Raw genomic sequence first — 25,012 nt, 5'->3', positions numbered from 1 at the left:
TCGTCATAACCTGCAAGGGCAGTTTTCAGCCCTCACTGGCCTGTATGTGGTTGCAGTTGCTACATGTAGCAGCGAATGGGAACTGTACACTGTTTCCTTGTCTGAAAGTGGAGCAAAGGCATCAGATGGGCACTTACTATGGAGGAATGGCAAGCCATATTGTACTGGACAGCACACCAGAGTGAAACACAGGAAAGCTCTTAATGACCATGGAGTTCCTGAAGAGCCTGGTTCCAAATGTCATCTCAGGTGAGGGGCCCCATGCACATGGGGCCACCTTGACCAGGGAGACAGGTCCTCGCTTCCTTCGCTTGAAGAGACTGGGCCTGTTCGCCATGGGGCAGACGATTGAAGAGTACCCAATCGATCTTCTAATAAAGGTTGATCCAGCAATGGGCTCTTCCAGACCTTCTCGCGGTAAAAAAAACTGCCACAAAGGTATGACACCAACATGTAACTATTGAGTGAGTCATTCAGTGTATAATCACACAAAATGAACTTGTTTTACTATGATACAGTAATAAATCATTCGTGTTTTTAATTCAGTATACTCCATATCTAAACTTTGTTGATATTTTAAAAATGCTTAGATGGATAATCACCTCCTGGTATTACATTAATCAATACAAATATCATGAATTATAGGCAAACTTTGCATATTATTATTTTATGTTTTACAACCATTATATTTTTTTTTTAATTTAGCAAGCCAGTTTAATACATTTTTCCCATCTGAAGCAAGCCCTAGCTTTTCACATTACGTGCAAGACATGTGTGTAAGTGAGCATGCGTGTGTGCGTACGACAGCAACCTAATATTGTCCAATAGTCAGTGATAGTTTTGACCAATCTCTGTCGGCAAAAGTGATTGTCCTTGGCTTCAGTGCAACAGGCAAGGCTCAGTTGCTAAAAGTTAAGACAGACATATGCTTGCATATGAAAGAGCTAGACTTATTACTGCCTGCTGAAGTCTCTAAGTCATAACATAACATAATCATCAACCCTAAATGTTGAGTAGTTAATATTTGAAATGTGAGCAATTTCTTTTAACAGTTGTCTTAAATGTTTTAAAATCGAAGATTCAAATAATTCATGGGTTTCTGTTTGATTTAATTTACAAACAACATAACCTAAAGAATTCAATCATCAAGGAAGCCTGATTTCTGTTGATTTTAGGGCTTTTGACTAGAGTATTGTATTTTTCCCCAAAGCCATTACTATATTTGTTTTTCTAATGTATTTCAAATTAATGTTCTTCAATTTTTTATGTTTAGATTTTTTTTTACGAGGGCTATTGCTATTCTTTTACTTACAAAAGTGAAAGAATTTGTATAGTTGCATGATTGTGCTGTTTTTTGCCATGCTGACAGATAGGCGTACTTTGTACAATAAAATCATCAGCAGATAAGCTATCTTAAAAAACATTTAAGTAGTAATTGACTGAATTTATGAAACTACTGAATGTAACATTGTTGTGTTGTTCATGGTTGGTTGTAAGAGTGCTGCAGTAGGTGGTGTGATAGCAATAATAGTACATCTGCTATTGTCTCTATGGATATAGTAGTTCAAGGTTTAGCCTCTATGTAGACAAGTTTTATGTGTATGTGCATAGAATCCTGCTTGTATCAGCAGTAGTGGTGACTTTTCTTCAGTTCCATAACAAGGGTTACCTGTTAGAGCTTGCGTGTACCCTGTTTGCTGATGGCTAAGGCATGATGGAGATTTTCTGTATATTTTCAACTAACATAACCACTTACCATTTTGCAATAGATTAACATCTAGCTATACTAACACGCACTGACAATGACAGGTATGTTGTTATTGCATATGTCCGCTTTTTGTTTTTTGAGTTTTGGTGAGCTGTGAAGAGCCGGGGTGCATTGTTTAGCCAGTCATACTAGTGTAATAGTGATATTCATACTGACAGAAAGTGAGAGTACATTTGCAATACTTGTTCTTTTTTTCCATCTAGCTAGGAACCGTCCACAAATTTAGAAAACCTTTTTACATTGTGGTGGCCATGGCAGGGACCACAATGGTGACTTATGAAATAAAGGTGATGTAGTTTATAAATAGCAGTATGTGTAAATGCAGATTTATCATACCTATGGATAATTTTCCTTGTGTTTAAATGGGCGTTGAACACCACTCCATGCTGCAGAATTTGATTTAGATTTGAAAATGTTAGTACTTTTGTTCTCTCAATTGTGTTGCTAGACATGTGGTATGATTGTCCTGACATTTACTATACAGCTTAGTTTTTGGAAAGGATGTAATCATGCTGTTTGATTAAAGGGTGTAGTGATTTTCCTGTTCATGATTTGGGAGTGTTTTAGCTAGTAAGTAAAATACTGCGTTAGTGACTTGTGTGTCCTTTTTCTCATGAATTCGATGCATAGTAGCTCTCTAAATTTTTACTAAACTGTGTATCCTTATAGCCAGGACTAATTGATTCATTTGTGTATAAAATAACTTTTGGTCATTATCGGTCAAGGGCAATAATGGTACATTTCAGTGGCGACTATAGAAATTGAAGACCACTAGAGCTCCACTCCCTCTTATATGAGGTGTCTCATACTAGATCCTCCAACGTCCCCCTCAATGGTGATATGTTACAAAGATAGGATTACACCTTTTTGACATTTTTTCTAAATCTATCAGGATAAATTCGAGGCAGTGTCCTTCAGATCTTAAATAGGTTTTGCTTAAATTACGTGCCCTTCTTTGCTTGGCAAATTTTAGCAATAGGAATGTTAATTCTTGGCTGGACCAAAGGACAAAGGCAATGACATTCTGTTGTACTTGAGGTTAATTTCTTTTATGGAAGATTGAATAATTGAGTATGTGTAATGTGGACAGAAAAATACAGATAGGATCATTTTGTGTAGAAATACTTGAAACCACTGAAACTATGAAGTTGTCTTGATCATTTTCACATGGAGGTACAGTATAACAAGTGCTGGGTCCTGACTCAATGAAGTGTTTTAGTTTGCAGCACAACATGGACTGATGCGATGAATCTAAATAGCATGTCCTCTGCAGCCCCGGCATCACTGGGGAGGTCAGGGATTGAATTACTGGTCCTATTGATTATTGTTCCCACCACTGCCCTTCAGAAGAGCCAGGACAGGAAATACATCCTCCACCCTGTGGACTCTTGGGAGGAGCTGCTCCCCTATGCTGTCTGCAATGAGGCAAGCCGACTGTCATCCTCTGCTCCCACTTCGTGAATGGAACGACTTGCATTTAGTGGAGATTATTCGATCAGTGAGCTCGTCTTTCCAGGAAGCCAGTCATAATGTTGTTTATTTGAAGTGCTCCGCATCAGTTCTGGTGGACAGTAGCTCATAGCTCTAATATTCCCTGGGGGATTAGGTTGTCAAGTCTTCTTCTGCATTTCTTAGACAATGAAGCTGGTGCACAGAAAACAACAGCTGAAAGAGTCTGTGCATTTTAAATGCTTTGCCTACTGTGATTATAATTTGGACTCTATCTTTTTGCCAAATAAAAATTAGATCAAATTTCTTAGAACTGCTTTCTCCCTGTTACTGCTCTTTGGCCTGAACTACAGTCGTTTAACATGTATTTAAAATGAGCATGTCGGTACTTGGGGAACCAAGGCCCATAGTAACTCGATAACTTTTAACAACAAATAATATTGCAATGTTTTGGCTAAAATTGGCTTTAGAGCAACTTGATTATGGTTTTCAATGTTGTCCTTGAACTGACACAATAGGTAGGCATTCCTGAAAGAATGAATACCACCCAAAAATATAGTTTTTTTTGCCTGAACTGGTGCTCTTTGTCAACATTTTTAGAAACTGCAGTCTGATTAACGATGCACTTTTTTACACCCAAAATGCAATCACTATTTTGTTGTTGGTTTTGACTGGTAGCATGTAACCAGAACCTGTGACATGTATTCCAGTACACCAGTTAAAAAGCAACTCCCCCTCAAGATTCAGGATGAACCCAACTACTGTACCCTCCTCCTAGTTGCTCCATTTTATATAATCAGTGATATTTGTGGAGTACCACCCATCAAATGTGTTAAAGGATAACTGGTGTAAATAGGACTTAATATATAGAAATGCCTTAAGTGCACACCCTGCTGTCATGTCTGAGCTGATGGGATACACACGGTGTGTGTTACCTGTGATATTGTTCATTAACAGACATGTTGAAATGATATCGAAGATGGAGGGCCTTTTTCTTTTACCTGGCTGAAGTAAATGTTTGTTGACTCCGCTGATTATCTGGCAGCCTCCAAATAACAAGAATTTTTCTGAATGACCATGACCAATGTAAAATGGAATCTGTTAAATATTGAAGGAATTTTTATTTTTTGTTCATCAAAAATGTAAAATGATGAGCCAGGACAGCAAATGAAATCAGGCATTATGTAATTGTTGCAAATGTGCAAAGAGACTGTAAAGAATCAGCGTTTGTTTATTACAAGGCAGAGTTTCACAGTGAAAGCCTGCATCAGAGTAGCACTAGCCAGGGTTTGACAAAGCATCTGCTTGTTTTGTGTTTGTTTGCAATGAGCTCTGCCTCATTTTGCATAACTTGTGTAGTGGATGGCATGTGACAGAGGGAGAGACCGAGGGTGAGAGAGAAATGAAAACTAAACAGAAGCGAGACAATGAGGCATTTGTGTTTTTGTGGGATTCTCAGAGCTGTATCCTCAAAATATTTTGTTGACAGATGTAATCCCTTGCTTGACTACAAAATTACTTGTCATATGATGCCATTTTAAGTCTAGAAAGGCCGCAATCAACAAAAGATTGAAATATCAGATGAATCAGATGTGTGTCTATAAAGATAATCCAGGTCACAGGGAGGGTTGACTCAAGTACAGCTGTACATGGCTGCAGTTATTGCCTAGTGGAACAAGGGATTTGTATTATATGTACTTTTTGTAGGGGGCTGAGAAGCAAATAGCCCTCAAGAAGAAATACACAGGTTTTATCAACCATATGTCTGTCTGTATCAGCTGGAATTCACCTAGTTGACTGTCTGCAGTAACGTAATTTATCAATAGCAGGGGCTCATGTTTAACTGTTTTTGTGACAGAAGCTCAAGTTACTTTATTAGATTGTCTTATAGTAAGATGGTATTGTAGTTTCATAAATTTGCTTGGGTGTAAGAAAAGGCCTAAAAGACTGAAAACGTTTAGAATGATTTCACCTCATAGCACAAAAAGCAGGCAATAAAATGCATTAATCTTTACACTCGGGATTCCTTGTCAAAACACCCTCTTGTAATTTTTTTTTATTCGATTGACATCAATTGGACTATTTCTTTTTGAATGCCCTGCGTATGGCATTTGTGTATTATACTGTGTGTAACTGCCTCTTGGCCTTTAGACTGAGTAATTATGTAGTGCCTGATAGTCTACTGGGTGTGATTACTGAGGATGAGCTGGGGCTGCTGTGAGTCTGAGATCTACTTTAGAAGTGGCAGGGAGTACCATTTATACACAACGTGATTTCAATATTTGAAAATATAGTCACTTACTTTTCAGTTTCAGGTATTTTTTTTTCCATCTTATTCAGTATAATGGAGATATACGAGTAATAATTTGTTTTGGACCAACATCAGAATAAGAGTAGCGTTATTGTTTTGTTTTATGTTGCTATCCCTTTTCTGTAGCTCTTCTATCCTCCCATTCTTTCCTGTCCCTCCTACTGCAGTCAGGGATGACGCATCAGTATTTCCGTGGAACTTGCAGGAAGTGGTGATTTGATTGGCCATTGGAGAGGCAGTACAGTGGCAGCGCTGACATGTGTTTGCATTGCTGAACCACAGCCAAGGAACACTCGCAGCATTTTGATGACATCACCTTCCCCCACAATCTGGTCCCACCTCCCTCTGTTTGCTGTTGAAACAAGCTCTCTCACACTCAGAGAGAAAAGAGCAGGCATCAGTAAAAGAACAAGAGCTTGCTCGGAAGAGGAGGGGCTTCTTGTGAGCAAATGGAGAGGAAAAAAGCTTTCGGGGGAGGTGGAGGATGCCTGACAGTACTAGCGGGCTAGGACAGGCACACACACGCAAACACACACACACACACTCACAAACACAACCAGGAAGACGATAGGAGAGGGACTATTGCGGTGTGGTTTTTGAGACTTCTTGATTGTACTGTTTTCTTGCTGAAGCAAAAGTTATCATCCACATCAATCCTTTGCCTGACTGGAATTTTTGCACTGAAATGGGATGAGAGACTTCGTGGATTGGGAAGAGGGCAGCAGGCGCTGTCGTGGAATACTTATTTAGCCTGCAATGTTCAATCTCCGTCTCCCAGCACCGCCTTAGTTTTCACTGAACTAGGTGTCAGAGGAAACAACGGGTAATACTTCTTGGACCTCTTTGCACAGGATTGGCCCATACTGATTCAGGATGCTGCGTTTGACTTGCACCTGTGGCGGTTAGTGCTCAGCTTTGGAAACGGGAGTGGAGCTGCAAGTGTGGGGGGCTGAACTGTTTATTTGAGGCTTAAAGAGAGGTTTACACGAAGAGTAGAATGATGGGAGTAGTTCTGTGAAAAATTGTGCCTTCTGATGACACCTAACTTTCAAGAGCCGCCATGCTGAGCCTGCAGGATTCAGTCTTCTTTGAGATCAGCATCAAATCTCTCCTCAAGTCGTGGAGTGGCAGCTGTGAGTACTTTGGCAAGCTTGAACCCATGTTTACATACCACACTCTGCAATGATTCTTATCGGTACAGTACTGAACATGCTTGCATTCAAAGCATGCTTTGAGCTTACCTCTCTCCTCCCTGCATAAGAAATTATTATTATTGGATTTGCCATGATGACTGAATATATTTTTAGCCAGGCTGGTTTGATGTGTGTGCAGCGGGTATCAATTAACCTCTTCCTTACAAAAATGTACCTTTGTCCCTTTGCTCATCTTACTGGTACTTGGTCCAATCGATGATCTTTCTATTTAAGAGTTTAGAGATATAAAGTACAGAAGGCTTACAGGCAAATTAAAAGTACTGTCTGTTTCTGTGATTGTACTGTCTGCTCTCCTTCACCTTACGTCAGCGTTGACGACTCAACCCTCCCTTGTTAATTTCCCTTAGTAGTGAAAGCACAAACACAACCCTCCTTTTTAGATGAACTCCCTACTTTTAAGAAACACTGTCTCTCATCCCTCTGGGATGGCTAATGTTTCCTTACTATCGATCTGTCTCGTGCCTCTGTCTTCACTTAACCCATTACATCAGAAAATCCAAATGCACTTGCACCTCATTTCTTCATTTCTTTTCATCTTCAAGTTGTCTGTAAAGCCACAGGAAAGGGGGGGGGGCACATACAATTGGCTGAAATTGATTCACATACTTTAGCGACATAAAGACTGAAATATACTGAACGTTAAAGGAATCTTGAGCCTGTCTACAATGAACACTCTCGTCACACTTTTGCTTCATAGGTCAGAATTAAGGGATAATTTATAGTAGTATAATAGTAATTTGTAGTCCCTTGCATCATGACTCCAAGATCAGTCAGGTGTTGAACTTCCCAGTAAATCATGAACAGGATAATTGTATATACAATATTTTATTGACAATATAGCAATTCCACAAAAAGATTTCAGTAACACTATCAGTTTGAATTTTCTCAATTCCTGGTCCAGAGAGAAAAGTTGTTCGGGGAAACCAATAAAATCAATGACATTTTGCATTATAGTGTGTGCAAATGAGAGTTTCATGCATTGACTTACGCACACACAATAGGTCAGATGTTATGTTTTTGACAAGACTGAGTGTTTTCTCTGAACTTGGAAAAACATACAAGATATTTCAGTGATGACTTTTTAACAAGGAAGTTCAACAGTGTTTAGAAAATATTTATATATTTTCTCTCTATTGAAGAATACTCCATATAATATCAGTATTAGTTGTACAGAAGGTAATGCTTTTCACTTCAATTAAATTCAATTCAGCGAAATAATTGTTTTATACAGCTTAGGTTTTAAGTTCTAAAGGTCTGTCTAGCAGTCCTCATGTCTGCATGCAGTGCATTTTCTCTGCATTTTGTCAAAGAAATCTACATTTGACTCTGTTTAACCAGCAAAGACCTAGAAGTTTTGCAAAGGGAACTTGTAGCTCATGTTTGTGCTTTTTCTTAGACATTGCAACAATGTTACATAGCAACTGATAGTATCCCAATGTTTTACATTATTTAAGACCTAAATGTAGTACCTGTTAATTAGAACTATCGTGGCTTTCATATGTTATACTCTTTCTTTGCCTCTTAAGATTGAATATAGCCATAAAAGGGATACATTACTGTTTTTGAATCAATCAAAATCTTGCTCAGTATTAGCCAAGCTCAATTATTTTAAATGCATAATGTTGGCCACTGACCCCAGTCCTGCTCCTGCAGATAAACACTCCAAATGACTTGGATAAAACTCTACAAATACTGAGATTGTAAAGAAATGCCTTGTTTATTCCCTTTAGTTTAAGGATTCAAGTATTTCTGCTCACACTATTTTCTATCCATGTTTCTGCCACGTCTGACACCCGTTACTGGCAGTATTATTAGATTTTGGGAAGCTTGCTGCATACTTATTGGTGAACTGAGTAGATTAATTACTTGAGTACTGGAATGTTATACTAAATGACTATTTTTCTTGTTCTCATGTATTGAAGTTGCTTGGTCTGAGCTTGACAGATCCAAAACTCAGTTTGCATTATCACTCTTACCCTCTATTTAAAAAAAAAAAAAAAGCACATGTCTGCCACTGGATGGTTTTTGGGAAGCGGCAGCAGGATTATATGTATGTAGTGTCCATATTGTAGACACTGCTTTTTTTTTTTTTTTTTAATCTTAGACACAGACTTCGGGAAAGGAGCTATCTGGAGATTTCTCATCAAACAGTGAAAATAGCTCATAGGCATTTCAAGGGAATCCTGTTTCATCAGCGGAATAAAACTTATAATTAAATACATCAAAATGCTTTGCTGTGTAATGACAGACAAATTACGTGACAAATTAAATTAATTTACAAACACTAGATTATTGAGACAAACAATTTAAAGCCATTGTTGGACTTGTTGAAAAGGAAATTTGAGGTTATTTGAGATATTGACATGCTGGCATCTTTCATGTGGAACATGATTGGTGCACAATATACGTCTGTTTAGGGGTGACTTAATTCTTCTAAAGCAACAGCTGAATGGACAGCACCTGGATTAACAAAAAATAAGTGTGTTGGGGCTATAGCTTTTGTATATTGCCCCTGTTTCTCCTTTCTCACTCTCCAACTCTGTGGAAGATGCAGATATTTTTGTCTCCCCAGAAATTTCAAGAATTTGTAGGTATAGCAAATATGAAATGCTTAGTGGGTCAAAAGGGGTCAAATACAGTTGGATGTCTTGGACCTTTTAAGAAACCCTAAACACTTAAAGGCCCTGCATACCAACAGCATGTGTGTTTGTGCTTTTGTTTTCTAGTTGTCCTGACAGGGGAGTAGAGCAAGCATTTGGGAGGGCTTTTATTTTTACTGTGACAAGGTGGAGTCACTGCTCTAATAGTTGTGTAACCCTGTTTCCTAACTGCAATCATAAAGCGCTGGAAAAATGGGCTTGTGGGCCTCAACCAATCCATCTTGGGGAAAAACATTTTCTTATGCAGTATTCAACCAGCAAAAATTGTTTTAGGCAAAGATGATCTTAACCCTTTAAATACCAGTGTTCTTATCTGCATTATGTCTCAACTGTGGTTTGAGAACAGAAACTGACCACAAATGTTACAAAGCAATTCCTTGGAAACAAAACTAATGATAAATCTAGCAGAAAACCTTTCTTTAGGTTTTCATTTTAACCATGAAAAATTATTGAAATTATTAAAATGCTGTTGTCTCTCATAATTTTAAATTTGGTCATGAAGATACTTTATATCAAGCAGTTGCAAGTACTGTTGAATCAAGAAGAGCCTACTATTTCCATATTATAGGTTAAACCTCAAGTCCAAAGCTACCTTTTTAATTTTCGGTCTATTTTGAGACAAAAAATTGAAGATTTCAGGCAGTTTCAAAAATGATTTGGTATGGTTTCAAACATTATCACATATTTAAAGAGATAAGTGAAAAGAAGTACGACGTTTCAAGGAATGGCACCTTTTGATGCCACAAACTTGAACATCCTGTTCAGAAAGGGAGGGGATATCAGAGTAGATTCGTTGCCCTGTCTGAGCGCAGTAGTCGGTTCTTGTCTACAAACCAGTTAACAATGCAGCCGTCTCAGGGCAGCAGAGGAGATGGATGCCTCCACCACACTGATTGGAAATGGGAGGCGCTTACTGTGTGGCAAAATTGGGGATGTCAGTGAGGCACAGTAAACAAAGAGGGGAATGCTTGAAAGGCTCTCTGTGCTGCCTCACAACATGACCACAACCCAGCTCACACTTCAGTGTTATACTGACACTTATGTCTCCACTAAGAAAACTGCATCGATACAAATTAAAATGTATTTAATACTTGTTACATTCAAGGTTTTTATTTACGATAACAGTTGGGATATTTTATATATAAAACTTTATGACAAGGTAAAGGAAATACTTTTACTGATTTTATTTAATTATTATTTTTTTGACGTTGGATTTTTTTATGCATTATCCTATATTCTGTAAACTTTTTCTGATGACCCGTTTTCCTTGAGTATTGTATTTTGACATTAATAAAGCTATAGAAGGCTTGCAATGTACTTACTGCTGTTTGCTATCATCATTATTATTTTAACATCTGGCAGTTGGGTAAAACTTAAATGAGCAGTGTGGTTAACAAATCTTGGTTAATAAAGGAGTCTTTGTTAAAGTACTGTTAAGTGGTATGTGCCTCCTTAATTTACTTTACAGCAGGAGAGCAAAGTATTTCATTGCACAGGCGACCATAAAGTGCAACTACATGTGTAGCAGGTATAAGCTTGAATTCAAATATAGCACTTGTGGGGTTTTCCTATGTCAGAGATGTGGCGTGTGCACCACTGTGTTTACATATGTTCATAAATATTCTACATTAAAGGCTCAACACCTTTGGACGAGGAATATTTCAGGGATTCTAAGAATTTTGAAGAAAATGCAGAAGCCACCAAATCATTTGTTAAATTTAGTAATATCCTGCCATCAACATATTTAGTAAAGCACTCTTAATTGTGTGCCTCAAACTTAAGTCTTAGCCAAAAATGCAGAAGACAAAAATTTTGCCGGAAAAAAAGTAGGAATTTGCCAAACTGAATATTTACCAACTTACTTTAATAATTGTAAGATACAACATCAAAACCCCACCAATTAGGTGTTGTACAAAGTACAGCATGTAAAATTTACTTTTAATTGTTTTAACAGTTGGGGGTATAAGGTACTTTTAGTCAAGAGTCATAGCTTCATTTTTAGTGTTGTGATAAAAACTTTTTTTTTAAAGGAGCCATTTCCTCAGATTTATGAGCCCATATACATACATGTTTCAAACCAAAGTGCTTACAAAGTCACAAACAATAACAGACGGCAATATATATAGTCAAATCAAGAGCCCACAGAAAAATGCTACTGTTTCATATTCAAACACAAGAAAATCCAAAGATGATTTTATTATGTTTGGAAGTGATTTTAGGAGCAACCAGTCATCCAGAACCAGCTGACAAGAATAAGTCTTTGAGATCTGGATCAGAAGATCTGATAATTGTAATATACCCAAAACCTGACACCAGGATTCTTCATCAGCTAAAGCAGTGTGATCACTGTCAAGGACATACCTCTGATAATTCCTTTGCAGTATGTGTCTGCTGAGCCAGGGCATAATTCACTCATTTTAAGCACCGACTTAAGGGGATGGATATATAGAGTAATAATTGTAATTAAAGTCAGAATTCAGGAAACACAAGTGGGATTTTTTTCATTCCTAAGAAGCTGATGTTCCAGACCAGCAGCAACCTTACCCATAGCTTCCCAAAACATTGACTTTGAATATGTTCTCCTGATTTAATTTTTTGAAAAACTGCTGTTAGTTTTGTGATACACTGACCAGGAGGGTTGTCAATTTGAAAAGATTACATTTTGATGTCTATTATTGTCAACCTGACCTGTATCAAAATACACTCCATCAAGGAACCTTCAAACTTATTTGTATTTAGGTCAACAAGTAGACATTTCCATTCAGGGGAAGCATTTGCATGCACAAATCTCTTCTGCTACTCAATCCTTGGGAGAAAACTTGAGAAAATGTATTTATTTTCACCAACATGTGGAAGTTCAGTCATCCAGGTCTTGGTGAATTCCTGTTGAATTTTTGATTTCAACATGAATTTATTCATTTTCATTTCATTGTTGCATAGAAATTAGCCTGTAGAGTTATAGCTCAAACTTCCAATTTTGATAAGTCCTGCAGCATTTTTGAGCAGTCTCTATCTCGTTATATAATAACTATTGCATAGCATAACTTTGCATACTCTTAAAGAGTTCTGATTGTCTGACCCTGCTGCTTTCATGCCCTCTGTATTATTTGTTAAGTTTTACCCTCTGCCCTTTTCAGCTTCTGCACCAGTCAGCAGCAGTGTAAGTAGACGCCGTGCCCCCTCCTTGGTGACTCCCCTGTCGTGGGAAAAACACAACGTTGTCACCATGTCAAGCATCACCATCGACCCCGAGCTCAAGCCTGGGGAGTTTGTCATCAAAAGTCTATTTGCTGAGTTTGCTGTGCTGGCTGAGAAGAAGATTGAGATGGTGATGGCTGAGCCGCTGGTGAGACTCCCTAGTTTTATGTAACAAAGGAAATGAAATTCAATACACAACATGTGGTGGGAACACACTGCTGAAATAACTTCTGTTTTGTAACTAACTGTCATGTCTTAACCTATTTCAGGAAGGAATGAAAAAAAGTTTAAGGAAATTGTGTAGAAGCGTACAATGATATAATGATATGTCCATGAGTTTCAATGATATAATGATATGTCCATGAGTTACATTAGCAATAATTTAACAGACAACAAGGGAGTATCTTTGAATATCCTCAATGCATAAAATGGACTATTTCTTAGTCATTACGTTTTATTCACCTCACTTCCTTTTTGTTGCACACCTGTACAGCTATGCCCTGGTAGCAGTCAGGTACCAAATGTCCAAAACTAATGGCTGTATGCCTTATTCTGTCTTATAAGTCTGTCATTGTGAATGGAGGTACACTTGATCAATCCCTTTTTCTGTTTTTTTTTTTTTTTTTTTTGAAAAATCTCATTGCCCTTCTCTTGTTTGTTCTGCTGTAGTTTCATGACGTGTTGATTTCAGCGTAAGGCTGACGTCTTTGTTTTTGACTAATGACAGAGATGCTTTTAAAAGCTGATCAATCAGATGGAAGTGACTCTTTAGAGAAGGGGTCTAAAAGAGACAGTAGCTAACTCTTATTGCTTTAGGCCTGTCATACCATCTTTCCTAAGTGACGAACTTAGAATGTGTTGCGATTCAATCTGTACTACCTCAGGAAAGCAAAAGCAAATGTCCATTGGTCCACCATATTGTTTATACATGACACTATTCCTATGCAAAATATCAATGTTTCAAATGTCTTGTGGATGTCTTGAAAGTTATCAGGTCATTTAAGCGGTAATTTACTTGTCAAGTCAGTTTAACTCATCCAGCATTTTTTTACCAACCATTTCCTGAACCAGAATTAAATATTTGATTTCTACAGTAATGAATGAGTACTTTGGCTGAGATCACAGGAAAAAATGGACACTATTATTTTGTTTTTGACTCTTTTAGTAGCATAATTGAGTTTGCTGCTTGTAAGTTATACCAAACTGTTGCACATAAACACAAGACTAAAATGCTACATCACATGGCATTTGACAGCAACCTGTAATCATGCTTGGTTAACAACAGTTATTTAATAACTGTACTTTTCTACCTCTTCACTCTGCATCAGGAGAAACCCCTGTCTCGATCCCTGCAGAGGGGGGAAGATGCACAATTTGACCAGGTCAGTCCAGTCATAGTAATTACCAGTAGATAAATGCTCAATGTGTATGAATGTGATCCATTTCCCTTAGACCAATAGTAGTTCTCTCCAACTTCTGTATGTGTGCGCAGTATTTGAATCCCCTGCTCCACCCAATCAATCCCCCACTCAATGGCCTGTCTGTCCCTCATCTGTAGCTGGCACAGAACTCTTTACAATGGGCTTGCTGCAGAGTGCTTTGTTCAGCACAACACAAAGCCAATGAGGATATGGCCCTATAGATCCACCAGTCCCAATTGTGATTGAGGGGGAGAAAATGGGTATAGAGAGTGCAAAAGTGAGAGTGTAGAATCGCTGTGTCATCTTCAGCAGTAAATCAGTATTGGGTGCTGGAGTGTGTCTGCCTGGCGCCATAAGGGCAGAGGGAGCAGTTGCATAACACGCCTGGCCACCATCCATCATCCACCTCCCACATGCACATAAGCTTAAATAGGTTATGCACACTGACCATTTCATCTCATGATTTATGTATTGTCTAAAACTATGCACTGTAATTTTGAGTTGCAAAATTGCTGATATTTTTTGTTTTTTTTCTTTTCTTAATTACTAGATAATAAAGATTTGCGGGTTATATGCATGAAAACAATTATCTAACAGTACAATGTATGCAATTCAAGGAATTTTTCCCTCGCAGTTGATTCATCCTGGATCACTATTGATCTAATCAACCTTCTAATATAGCAGTTGACGGCCCATTATTATTTATGTGGGATTGCTTTTGAACAGCACGGAACAATACCTATTGTGCAGTGACAGTAGTGTACCAACAGAAGGAAGTGCTCAATATGTTTTCCACTATTACCAGTTGCAATCCATTGCTACACAGATGGACAAGTTAAGAAAAGGTCTGCTCAGTCAGCTATTGAATAGTCACTTTTAATTGTGCTTGTAGGGCAGCTCACTCTACTCAGTCTTTTAAGCCATTTTGACAAACTGAGTTGGGATTGTGTCAGGAGTTCAGGAGTTCAGGAGACTGTGGTATCTTGTATGTCATATTACAAGAAGATTTTTGGGGTTTGTCGGTTGAAGGTAAAAGTGTTCACTCAAAGCATCACTCAGAAATGTTTTTGAAATATTTCACGCATTTATCCAGTTACATTGAGTCACGGCATTCAAATCACAAAAGTTGTCTTTCCTGTGACACATTTTCTAATTTTTTTTCTGCGTTATTCAGTGTGATTACACCCTCAGGTGATTTTTATATTGCAGAAATGAGCTTGAACTTGGACCCCTTTTTTAACACTAGTTATTGTACAGATATGTGAATCATTTATATTAATGCCTTAGTCTCCCAACACATTTTGGACAGACAGATGTTTTCTTCAACTTGCTGATTGGTTTGAGGCACACAACTTCCTGTAATTCTGATGCTATTTGTGTATTTTATCACAGTTATTATGACATATTTACATTATGAATGTGCTGAATGTTTGGAGATAAGGTGTACCCTTTAAGAATGACTGAACATGGCTTCTCTATTTTGTCTTTATTTTCCAGTTAATAAGCTCTATGAGCTCAATAGCAGAACACTGTTTGCCCTCCCTTTTGCGCACTCTGTTTGACTGGTACCGACGGCAGAGTGGCACTGAAGATGAATCATATGAGTATAGGCCTCGTTCAAGTACAAAGTCAAAAGGGTCAGTTTTCTCTTCTGTCTTTGAAAAAACATTCAAACAATTATATTCTTTGTTTGTGATTTTAAGAATAAATTTTCTTTCAATGTTTACATATTTTTTTCCTCCTGCTTTGTAGAGATGAACAGCATCGGGATAAAGATTATCTTTTGGAAAGGAGGGACTTAGCCATAGATTTCATTTTTTGTTTAGTGTCAGTGGAAGTTCTCAAACAGGTGAGTAGTCATTTCAACACTGGCATTTCACTACTGATTTAATTGTCAATAAGATATCAGTTTCTAGTTAGTTTTATTGTGTCAATGGACTATTGAGTACCTACGATTCAGTAAGTTTGTTCTGATTTTTTTCATTAATTTGTTGTGACACAGGAAAGCCCTATTGTATTGTTAATGTGCTCTCTCCCCCTGGTGAGGTCAAGTGAATAAACAAAATGGCACCATACCAAGTTGCAACTTAGTGTGTGTCTAAAGAGGGCTAGAAGCAACATTCTGAAAGCCAATCCTTGGAGACCAGAGCTATGTTGTGTTTGGCTTCGATCCGGTAGAGAGGGTAATGAATGGTTGCAGTGAGAAAGAACGAAGGTGCTGCTAATAAGACTAACGATTCCATTTTTATCTCACAGATTCCTCTTCATCCAGTTCCAGATGTTTTAGTACATGAGGTTCTAAACCTGGCATTCAAGCACTTTAAACACAAAGAGGGGTAAGTAAGCCTCGACCCTCAGACAAACCAGTGACACTGACGCAGAATATGGTGTAACAACTTGCTAATGAGTTCACTTAGTATTGGACACCGTGTTTATTATTTCAAAGTCTGGCTCTGTACTCATAGCCATTTTTTCAAACTGTGTTGCACAGTTTGAGTACGCTGTTAAAAATTTGATAAGTGAGCGTTACATTGGTACTTTTTTTGCATACTATTTTTTTTAGGTATTTTTTGAATATCTTATCACTTGTGTAGTTCATCCATCAAAGCACGCTTTTCGATGTCTACATGTTGACTTTCTAATATTTACTCTATAATTTTAGATATTGTGGCCCCAACACTGGGAATGTGCACATCATTGCAGACTTGTATGCTGAGGTCATTGGAGTTCTTACGCAGTCAAAGTGAGACGGCAGAATTAATGTTGTACTTTTTTTTAAACATTGACCACAATATACTGGTTGAAATACTCTAAATTACTCTAAATAACTGCTTTGCAATCTCTATTGTGTGCATGTGTGTGTGTCTGTGTTTGTGTGTGTGTGTATCTCTGTGCGTGCGTGCGTGTGTGTTTGTGACCTCAGGTTTCAAGCAGTGAGGAAGAAGTTCATCACAGAGCTGAAGGAACTACGGCAGAAAGAGCAAAGCCCTTATATAGTTCAGAGCATCATCAGTCTTATCATGGGCATGAAGTTTTTCCGGGTTAAAATGTACCCTGTAGAGGATTTTGAAGCTTCTTTTCAGTTCATGCAGGTACATTATAGAGGTTTTGTGTCAAATGTAGCTGGTTTGATTGTTTGCTAAATTGCACCAGAGATTTTCTACTACAACCCCTTTGTTGAAATGTATCAGCTACTTGTACTGGCTGATCGAGACAGCCAGATGAATTACAATCAATGGTTTGCTAGAAGTGCGTGTGCGCGTGCGTGTTCGTGTGTGTGAGCGATATTTTGCCAAGAGTTTCAAAGAGAGCTGTAGCTTTCCATTAATCTTCATACAATGATTTTAAAAGTCACTCCTTATTCTCTCACACCCTGGATAACCACCTGGTGGCTGATGTCCACCACTCTGTTTCACTCAATATATTGCCAAATTTGTGACATTTGTGTCTTCATTAGGAGTGTGCCCAATATTTCCTGGAAGTCAAGGACAAAGATATAAAACATGCATTAGCTGGCCTTTTTGTTGAGATTCTTATCCCTGTTGCTGCTGTGAGTAATATTTAAACCCAGTTTCATTGCTTAGCTCAGTCTAGAGTTGTGTAAGTATTTTGAGATCCATAGTAATAATGCGTTCATCCCCAGGCGGTAAAAAATGAAGTCAATGTTCCCTGCCTGAAAAACTTTGTGGAGATGCTTTACCAGACAACATTTGACCTTAGTTCCAGAAAGAAGCACTCATTGGTAAGATCTTTGTACTTTCCCCATTCTCCACATTCCTAATACTGTTCTTTTTACCACTTATGCTTCAGTTTCAATCTCACCGTCATATTAATTCCTCTTGTATGCATCAGCACCAGTATCATTTTAGTGTTGACTTTTTGACTTCTGAAAAACTTAGAACCATACTGTTCATAATTTGCTGTATATTTCTACATGAAATACAGGTCTTTCTTTGACCACCATTAATCTAAATATTCTTTAGTTGTTGTAGAGGAAAAAACTGAGTGAGATCCTGTCTCTAAAATTGAAGTAATTTTTTTTCTCAACTCTGAAATCAAGCCAAGAAAAAAAAAATCTTTGCTCGGAGGGATGAATTTTGGTTTGCAATGCAAATACAAGAATTTTTTTGAAAAATTGCAAGGCTTTTGGCCATTACATATTTTTTTCCACAGTAATGAATTTAACAACAACCTCTGCTTTATTGTTAGACCCATGACTGAAATTTGTTGATTCTGACTTTCATCTCCTCCCTAGGCTCTGTATCCGTTGGTGACATGCTTGCTGTGTGTTAGTCAAAAACAATTCTTCCTCAATAACTGGCACATCTTCCTCCAGAACTGCCTCTCGCACCTGAAGGTAATACTAGCCCCAGACCTTTTAAACTCAGTCAACTTCACAATTTGTCTACTTTGTACCACTGCGGAGTAGAACAAAGAGTGCAGTCCTAAGTATATTGAGGACACCACACTTGGCTTGACAATGCCTAATTCAGTTTAAACTTAGCAGGTCTCATGACTCGTGTTATGAAACCTACATTGAATAAAAGAAGCCCACAATGACATGTTTGTGGTAGTTTTGGCAGTGCAAACTTGTAAAAACAAAAAAAAGAAATTCCCAGTTCAAGCCTTACTTGTAATACTTAATACATAGACTATACATATAGTAATTTATTTTGCTGTGTTTTCATGATTGTTTGTCTTTCCAGTTGTGGAGACATTTTCTTTGTGATCAAAGGTGTGCTTTGTGGTTCTGTCTAAAAGATCATTATGTACTTTCCCTTCAATTATCAGCAACCAGATCTGTACAGGAATAGCACTTGATTTGATAAGGTAATAACAGAGCCTTTGTCCATTTGAGGATAATCATGATTTTTTGGAAACAAAGGAGATATTAAATCAAAGGTTATGAGGTATTACTTATGACTTCTTTTTTTAACTTATTTTGGTGAGATGCTAATGAAATATTAAATGTTTGGGATCCATGGAAGCAAACCATTAAATATTTTAGCAAAACCAGCAGTTTCGCAGTTTAGCAAAACCACATATAATACATGTTGATCATTTATTATCTCAAGTGCTGTTTTAACTCAGGTCTGTTGATGCCTCTTTGTAACTTCCAGGAAATGGACTAAATGTACTCGTATATCTGGCATTCGTGTTGCCAAATTCAGACTACAATCTGGCTGACTGAATCACTTGATTGCCAACATTTTTTTCACAATCTACACTGGCTATCGTAGTTGAGGTTATTTGATCCTGTGATGGTATTCTTTTTTTGTGTCCTGTCCCAATATTTCTTTGAATATTGTTTTGAATTTTCTGCTCTCCGCGGTGACCTTGTCCCATCATTTTTGTGTATCGTCCTAATCTTTTTGGACTTCTTTAACTAGAAAATTGTAATAATTCTCCCGATGGTTAATGTACTGATTCTGTGATTGAGATAATTTGCCAGATCTTGTGTGATTGCTTGAGGGCAGTGACTAATTTTGTGTTTCGGGCTCTTGTCGCTAGAGCTGATTATTAATACCTTGATTGATTGTTTTCAAGAACTCTGATATAAGTTGCGTCATACTCAATGATATTATATCATGTACACATTTGTTAAAGTATTTTTATACTTAGTTTATCTCTTCTTTTTTGTTTAGAAAGCCCTTCTAAAATATATGAACTCCCTCTGATAGGTTTGACAAATGACAGCATTTGAATACCTTTAGTGTTTTTAAGCTGCTTAGGGTTCACAACTAAGGTTTCTCTCAAAAATACAATTTCATCAAGATTTAATGATCAAGACAGACTGCTGTACATAGATGAAGGATAAATGTTGCAGCTTCTGTTAAGTGAAAGCAGTGATATCCCATTTGTTGCAGACCAGGCAGTGAATAACCTAAATCAAATTTATTCTTTTCGTATAAAGTTTACCCATCTGCTACTGGGGGGTTGTTAATTTTGGACGTAGATGATGCTTAAAAAAATGTTTGTACGATGTTGCAGTTTGAAAGAAAGAGAAGTATTTGATCACTTATGAGAATAACAGTTAAGGAAGCAAAAGCATTACCTCTTTGCAAATAATACTGCAAATTAAAAACTGAACATTTTAAAAATGTGCACATTCATGTCAGGGTCTAATCACAATATGATTGACATATATATATATATATATATATATATATATATTTTTTTTTTTTTAGAGTATGTTTTTACAGAACATAGCATATATGTAACGCAGAGGGGAGAATGTAATATTTTGGATGACCTTTGTTATTCTGATTTAAGAAAAAAAGAAACCTGACAACCAAGCATGAAATCATTTGAAATCCCATCTGTATTCCATTAAAATATAGCAGTGGGCCTTTTGGTGTGCTATACATTAGATTGGGTGTACTGATGAGCTGGGTGTTGCTGTTGTGGCTTTGTAGTTTAAATTTTAAATTCAACTTAGCCTTTCTTTGCTTAATTTTCCCTCATAATTATCCTCTCTCCAGTTTAGTTGTATGTATGTATGTATGTTGTAATCCTGTCTCTTCTCTGTGTATTTCTCCTTCCATGTGTCTTATTTACAGACCACAGCACACCTTTTATATCTTTCAGGCTTTCAAATAGTTACTTTACAACCGGTGTTAAATTTTGTAACTCCATTCCAAAAACAAATGGGTTGTGATTATCTTACGATCATGCCACTTAAGGATCCATGAATAAATCCCCCCCCCAGAGTCATGTGATACATTTCTTACTTCAGTTTGATGAAATTGTATTTTATTTAAAGCCATCTCAATGAGAGGATGGATACTCCAAATTTCTCTGGAAATCATCCGTCTTTAGTTCATGTTTTTTGTTGTCTTTTTTTGCTTGTAACTTACACATATCCCCTCCCGAACCCTACATTCTTTTCCTGTCATTTGATCTCTTCTCACATTGACTTGCTCCAGATGCCATCTAACAACAGCATCCGAAAGCAGATTGAGACACTGCAGGTGAGTTACTCTGTGCCAGTGACCTGGCCGGTGCTCTTTCAGGGAGGCACTTTACCGCTTGCTAGGCCTGTAGGTTAGTGCGATGTTTTCTGCAGTAATGGTAACATCGGTTGTAGTGGAAAGGAGTAATGTGAGCCACTTGTAACATGCATTGTCATTTGGCTGGTTTGTGTTTACAGGCAGTTAATCACTTTTCACTGCTGTGTAGTTACACATTTAGGTTTGTTCTGTACTGTTGGCAATTGATTCAGTGTAGTGTGACGCTTCATACTGAATGATCCATGGTATGTGATATTGGACATATTTTATATGAGCCTGAATTTTCAGAAATGGTTACATTAATTTTACAGATGGTATAAAAGCAGGATGGACATAGGTATCCGGATTAACCTGTAGGAAAAAGTGTGTTTTGATTTTTCACTTGTATTCTTTCCATAGGACTTTTAACATCTGCTCTTTCTTTTCCAATGGAAAAAAAATACCTCTAAATGTAATGATATATAAGGATAACGATATTATGTCAAACGCCAGTGATTGGCTCGGTCCTACCAACATTGTTCCATGTGATCAAACTTTATAATCAAAAAAACATGGTATACGGAAACTTTGTCCTTTTTAGAATAATGGTAGATCGTGTAAACTTGCGCCAAAGCAAGTTAAACCTCTCCGATCTTCATTCTCTTGATATCAGCTTATTTGCTGCTTTTTATGCAGTGCTTTGAGTAAACCTATTCTATTTTTTAAGTAGAAGCTTTAACTGTATTTTTTTTCAAAAAATTGTGTTCGGTAATATTTCAATTGCACTATATTTACATTATAATATACTTCTGTAACGTGGATGCTAACTGCTGAAATGTTAAAATGTAGTGTGTGACTTTTCAGGCTTCCCAGACAACATGTTCTCTCTCTTTCAGTGTTTTCTCTTTCAATTAAATGAATGTTTGTTTTAAGGAGTGATAATGATATGCAGTATTGTACACTCTACACAGCAATATATTTCAGAATACCGCCGTAATTTCTGGACTATTGAGCGTACCTCAACATAAGCCACAACGGCTAGCTGATTGCTGTCTTTGGCTTCCTCCTGCGCACTAAAACCGTCAGTCGTCTTCTTCGGTGTCGGAGTTGTCGCATCGTTGTTTAAGCCGTAGAGTTCAAAGCGTGTGGAAAAAAAAAATTAAAATTGCGGTTTATCGTCCGGGGAATTTACGGTAACAGTACTGCAGTAAGATGCGCCAACTTACTTTAATCCATCATAGAGTTCTGGCAAAAAAGTGGGATGAGCAATATTGTGCAATTTGCAATTATTCCATATTCTTTCTACCCCATTATAAAGATGCTGAGGGTTGATCATGCCAAGTGTAGGATTATTTATATTGCAACATTTGCGCCTATTCTCTACTATGTTAGAAAGTATACCAGAGACAGTTGGTCACAGAAAAGACTAATGCCATCATTAACAATGCAAAAATGGCAATGGAAGCTGCATGAATCTCAAATTTTGACATCATCCTAAAATGAAGGCTCGACATATTATTTACCTGACACTTGTTCAACTCCACATCATGTGGTTGCCACTGTAAAAACTAACTAACAAAAAAAAAAACATCCACTACCTGAGCATTAGCCCCACAATTCAATTTCAAAAGAAATAATAGTTTTGGGTCAAGAGAAGTTATTATTTTTTAGGTTTCTTTAATTAATTTTTTTATATTGGCTTTCTTTAAAAAAAAAAAAAAAAATTATAGCAATGGAAAAAGACTGAGTGATACAGTAAGTAGGTTTTGTACCTACGTTTAGAAATGATCAAAATGCCCTGTCAGTATCTTTTCATCCCTCCATTGGATTCATGATAATTATTTTGCCGTAAGGCTTTTTGTGATTTTGTTCTCCAGCATCCATATTCACAGTTTTGTGCTGCAGTTAGTCAGAAGGTGGTTGGCAGTAGCAGCTTTTCAGTGTGTCAGTGATGTTTCACAAACAGCCTTATTGTACCCAGCACTAAAGTTAGACGAACTTATGATTTGCGTGAGTCTAGATTATTCTGTGCTATCCTTAGGGCTGAGGAAAGTACATGCAGGCGTGTGCGAGGACTTGTGTAAGAGATTTACTTCAAAATATCAATCCATTCTCTGTATAGTTTATTTAATATTTTGCAAGTGAAGTAATGTTGTTTAGACCCCCCACCCTACGCGTGTGTGTGTGTGTGTGTGTGTGTGTGTGTGTGTGTGTGTGTGTGTGTGTGTGTGTGTGTGTGTGTGTGTGTGTGTGTGTGTGTGTGTGTGTGTGTGTGTGTGTGTGTGTGTGTGTGTGTGTGTGTGTGTAGTTTCTTTTTTTTTTTTTTTTTTTGCACCTACCGTAGTCTGTACCAATAAACCCTCCCAGCTTTTGGGCCATGGGCCAAACTCATACTGTGTTTTACAAAGGCACCACTTGGAAGAAACCATATTTGCAAAGACCTTTATTTTCACATTAGAATATAGAAAGTGGGGAGGAGATACTAAGTCTTTGCTTAATATTACTGAACTTATCATGGTAGACTTACTTACTTCATGGTAGTTCAAAATGTTTGTGTGAATGACATCAAAATGTTATGTATCTGTGCAATTATAGATGATGGCCCGTAAGGATAATTCCTGAAATCAAATTTTGTTTGTTTGTTCCAAAGGTTAATATTTTACAATTTTCAAATAAACCATTTTAGTGTTTGCATCTTCTTAAAAATGATAAATCTTGTTCAGAATAACAATCAACATAGCATCTCTTAGTAGAAGTGGGTTTTGCACAAGTTTTTTTTTTAGTTGCACTTATGGCACTATGAATTCATTACATGTCCTATTTTGATGGTCTAAATATTTTTTGCATATAATTACTGTTTTCAGACAACACCATTTTGTATTTCTAATCTCAAGGTGGGTAATGAAATTGTCAGAATTAAATCAAGCATCTTCTAAGTTTGGTTTTACTCCCTCAGAACAAGGACCCCAAAATGTCCCGTGTAGCACTGGAGTCGCTCTATAGGCTGTTGTGGGTCTACATTATCAGGATCAAATGTGAGAGTAACACTGTCACACAGAGGTAAGACACTCATACTTTGCATACTTTTTTCAAGTCCATGCCTATCAAGCTTTTTTCTTTTCAATCTGTACAGTACAACTTTTGCTTACCTAGTTTCCCTCTTCTACTAGTCGACTACTCAGCATCGTTTCAGCACTTTTTCCCAAAGGCTCCCGCAGTGTAGTGCCTAGGGACACACCTCTCAACATATTTGTCAAGATCATCCAGTTCATAGCTCAGGTAGCCTTGGTGCATGAAATAACACCTAAACTTCACTGCTGAGTCAAAAATGAGCATTTGTCATGGAAACCATTATTGATTTCTAATCTTGTCAGCATTCTCTGTGCTTTTCATAGGAAAGACTGGACTTTGCAATGAAGGAGATTATCTATGACCTCCTTTGTGTGGGCAAGTCTCACAAAACATTCACCATCAATCCAGAGGTAAAGCATAAACACCTCTTTTATCTGACTGTGTTACTGCTCTTTATATTGGTACTTCATTCCTCACATTCCCTCCATCATTCTGCCATGACAGAGAATGAATATTGGTCTACGAGCTTTCTTGGTAATCGCTGACAGCTTACAGCAGAAAGATGGGGAGCCTCCTATGCCAACCACAGGCATCATCATGCCCTCTGGCAACACGCTACGAGTCAAAAAGATCTTTTTGAACACCACTCTCACCGATGAAGAAGCCAAGGTCATAGGTATGTTAAGTCCTTAAGATTGCACTCTTAAGAACAATGTGAATTGCATGCCCTCTTGGTGATAGCGTCTGACTGCTGAATGTTTCCAGGTATGTCACTGTACTACCCACAAGTAAGGAAGGCCCTTGATAATATCCTACGACACCTAGACAAGGAGGTGGGACGCTCCATGAGCATGACCAATGTACAAATGTCCAACAAGGAGCCCGAGGACATGATCACGTGTGTAAAAAAAACTGATTCTTGTGTTAACA

The 25,012-nt window shown here is 37.5% G+C and overlaps 1 protein-coding gene across 9 annotated transcripts in view; it reads left to right on the top strand.

Moving 5' to 3' along the window:
* Window positions 1-25,012, top strand: part of fryl (furry homolog, like) — a 66,973-nt gene that overhangs the window by 14,411 nt on the left and 27,550 nt on the right. Inside the window, exons 2-18 of one of the 9 annotated variants that reach the window (XM_086162334.1) lie at window positions 109-438; window positions 12,540-12,748; window positions 13,929-13,982; window positions 15,519-15,658; window positions 15,774-15,870; window positions 16,278-16,357; window positions 16,684-16,764; window positions 16,945-17,113; window positions 17,479-17,571; window positions 17,665-17,763; window positions 18,277-18,378; window positions 20,948-20,992; window positions 23,967-24,070; window positions 24,181-24,289; window positions 24,406-24,492; window positions 24,587-24,758; window positions 24,848-24,980. In XM_086162334.1, the coding sequence (XP_086018460.1) occupies window positions 204-438; window positions 12,540-12,748; window positions 13,929-13,982; window positions 15,519-15,658; window positions 15,774-15,870; window positions 16,278-16,357; window positions 16,684-16,764; window positions 16,945-17,113; window positions 17,479-17,571; window positions 17,665-17,763; window positions 18,277-18,378; window positions 20,948-20,992; window positions 23,967-24,070; window positions 24,181-24,289; window positions 24,406-24,492; window positions 24,587-24,758; window positions 24,848-24,980 (2,009 nt within the window). In that variant the 5' untranslated portion in view covers window positions 109-203. Of the gene's footprint in view, window positions 1-108; window positions 439-6,025; window positions 6,662-12,539; window positions 12,749-13,928; window positions 13,983-15,518; window positions 15,659-15,773; window positions 15,871-16,277; window positions 16,358-16,683; window positions 16,765-16,944; window positions 17,114-17,478; window positions 17,572-17,664; window positions 17,764-18,276; window positions 18,379-20,947; window positions 20,993-23,966; window positions 24,071-24,180; window positions 24,290-24,405; window positions 24,493-24,586; window positions 24,759-24,847; window positions 24,981-25,012 lie in introns of those variants that run through there. The other 8 variants (XM_086162335.1, XM_086162338.1, XM_086162333.1 and 5 more) reach the window with 8 other exon arrangements.

Source organism: Fistularia commersonii, chromosome 16 (genome assembly GCF_037954325.1).
Source record: "Fistularia commersonii isolate RoL2024-O1a breed Wild chromosome 16, RoL_Fcom_v1.0, whole genome shotgun sequence".
NCBI classification, from domain to species: domain Eukaryota; kingdom Metazoa; phylum Chordata; class Actinopteri; order Syngnathiformes; family Fistulariidae; genus Fistularia; species Fistularia commersonii.
This window is presented reverse-complemented; position numbering and strand designations above follow the sequence as displayed.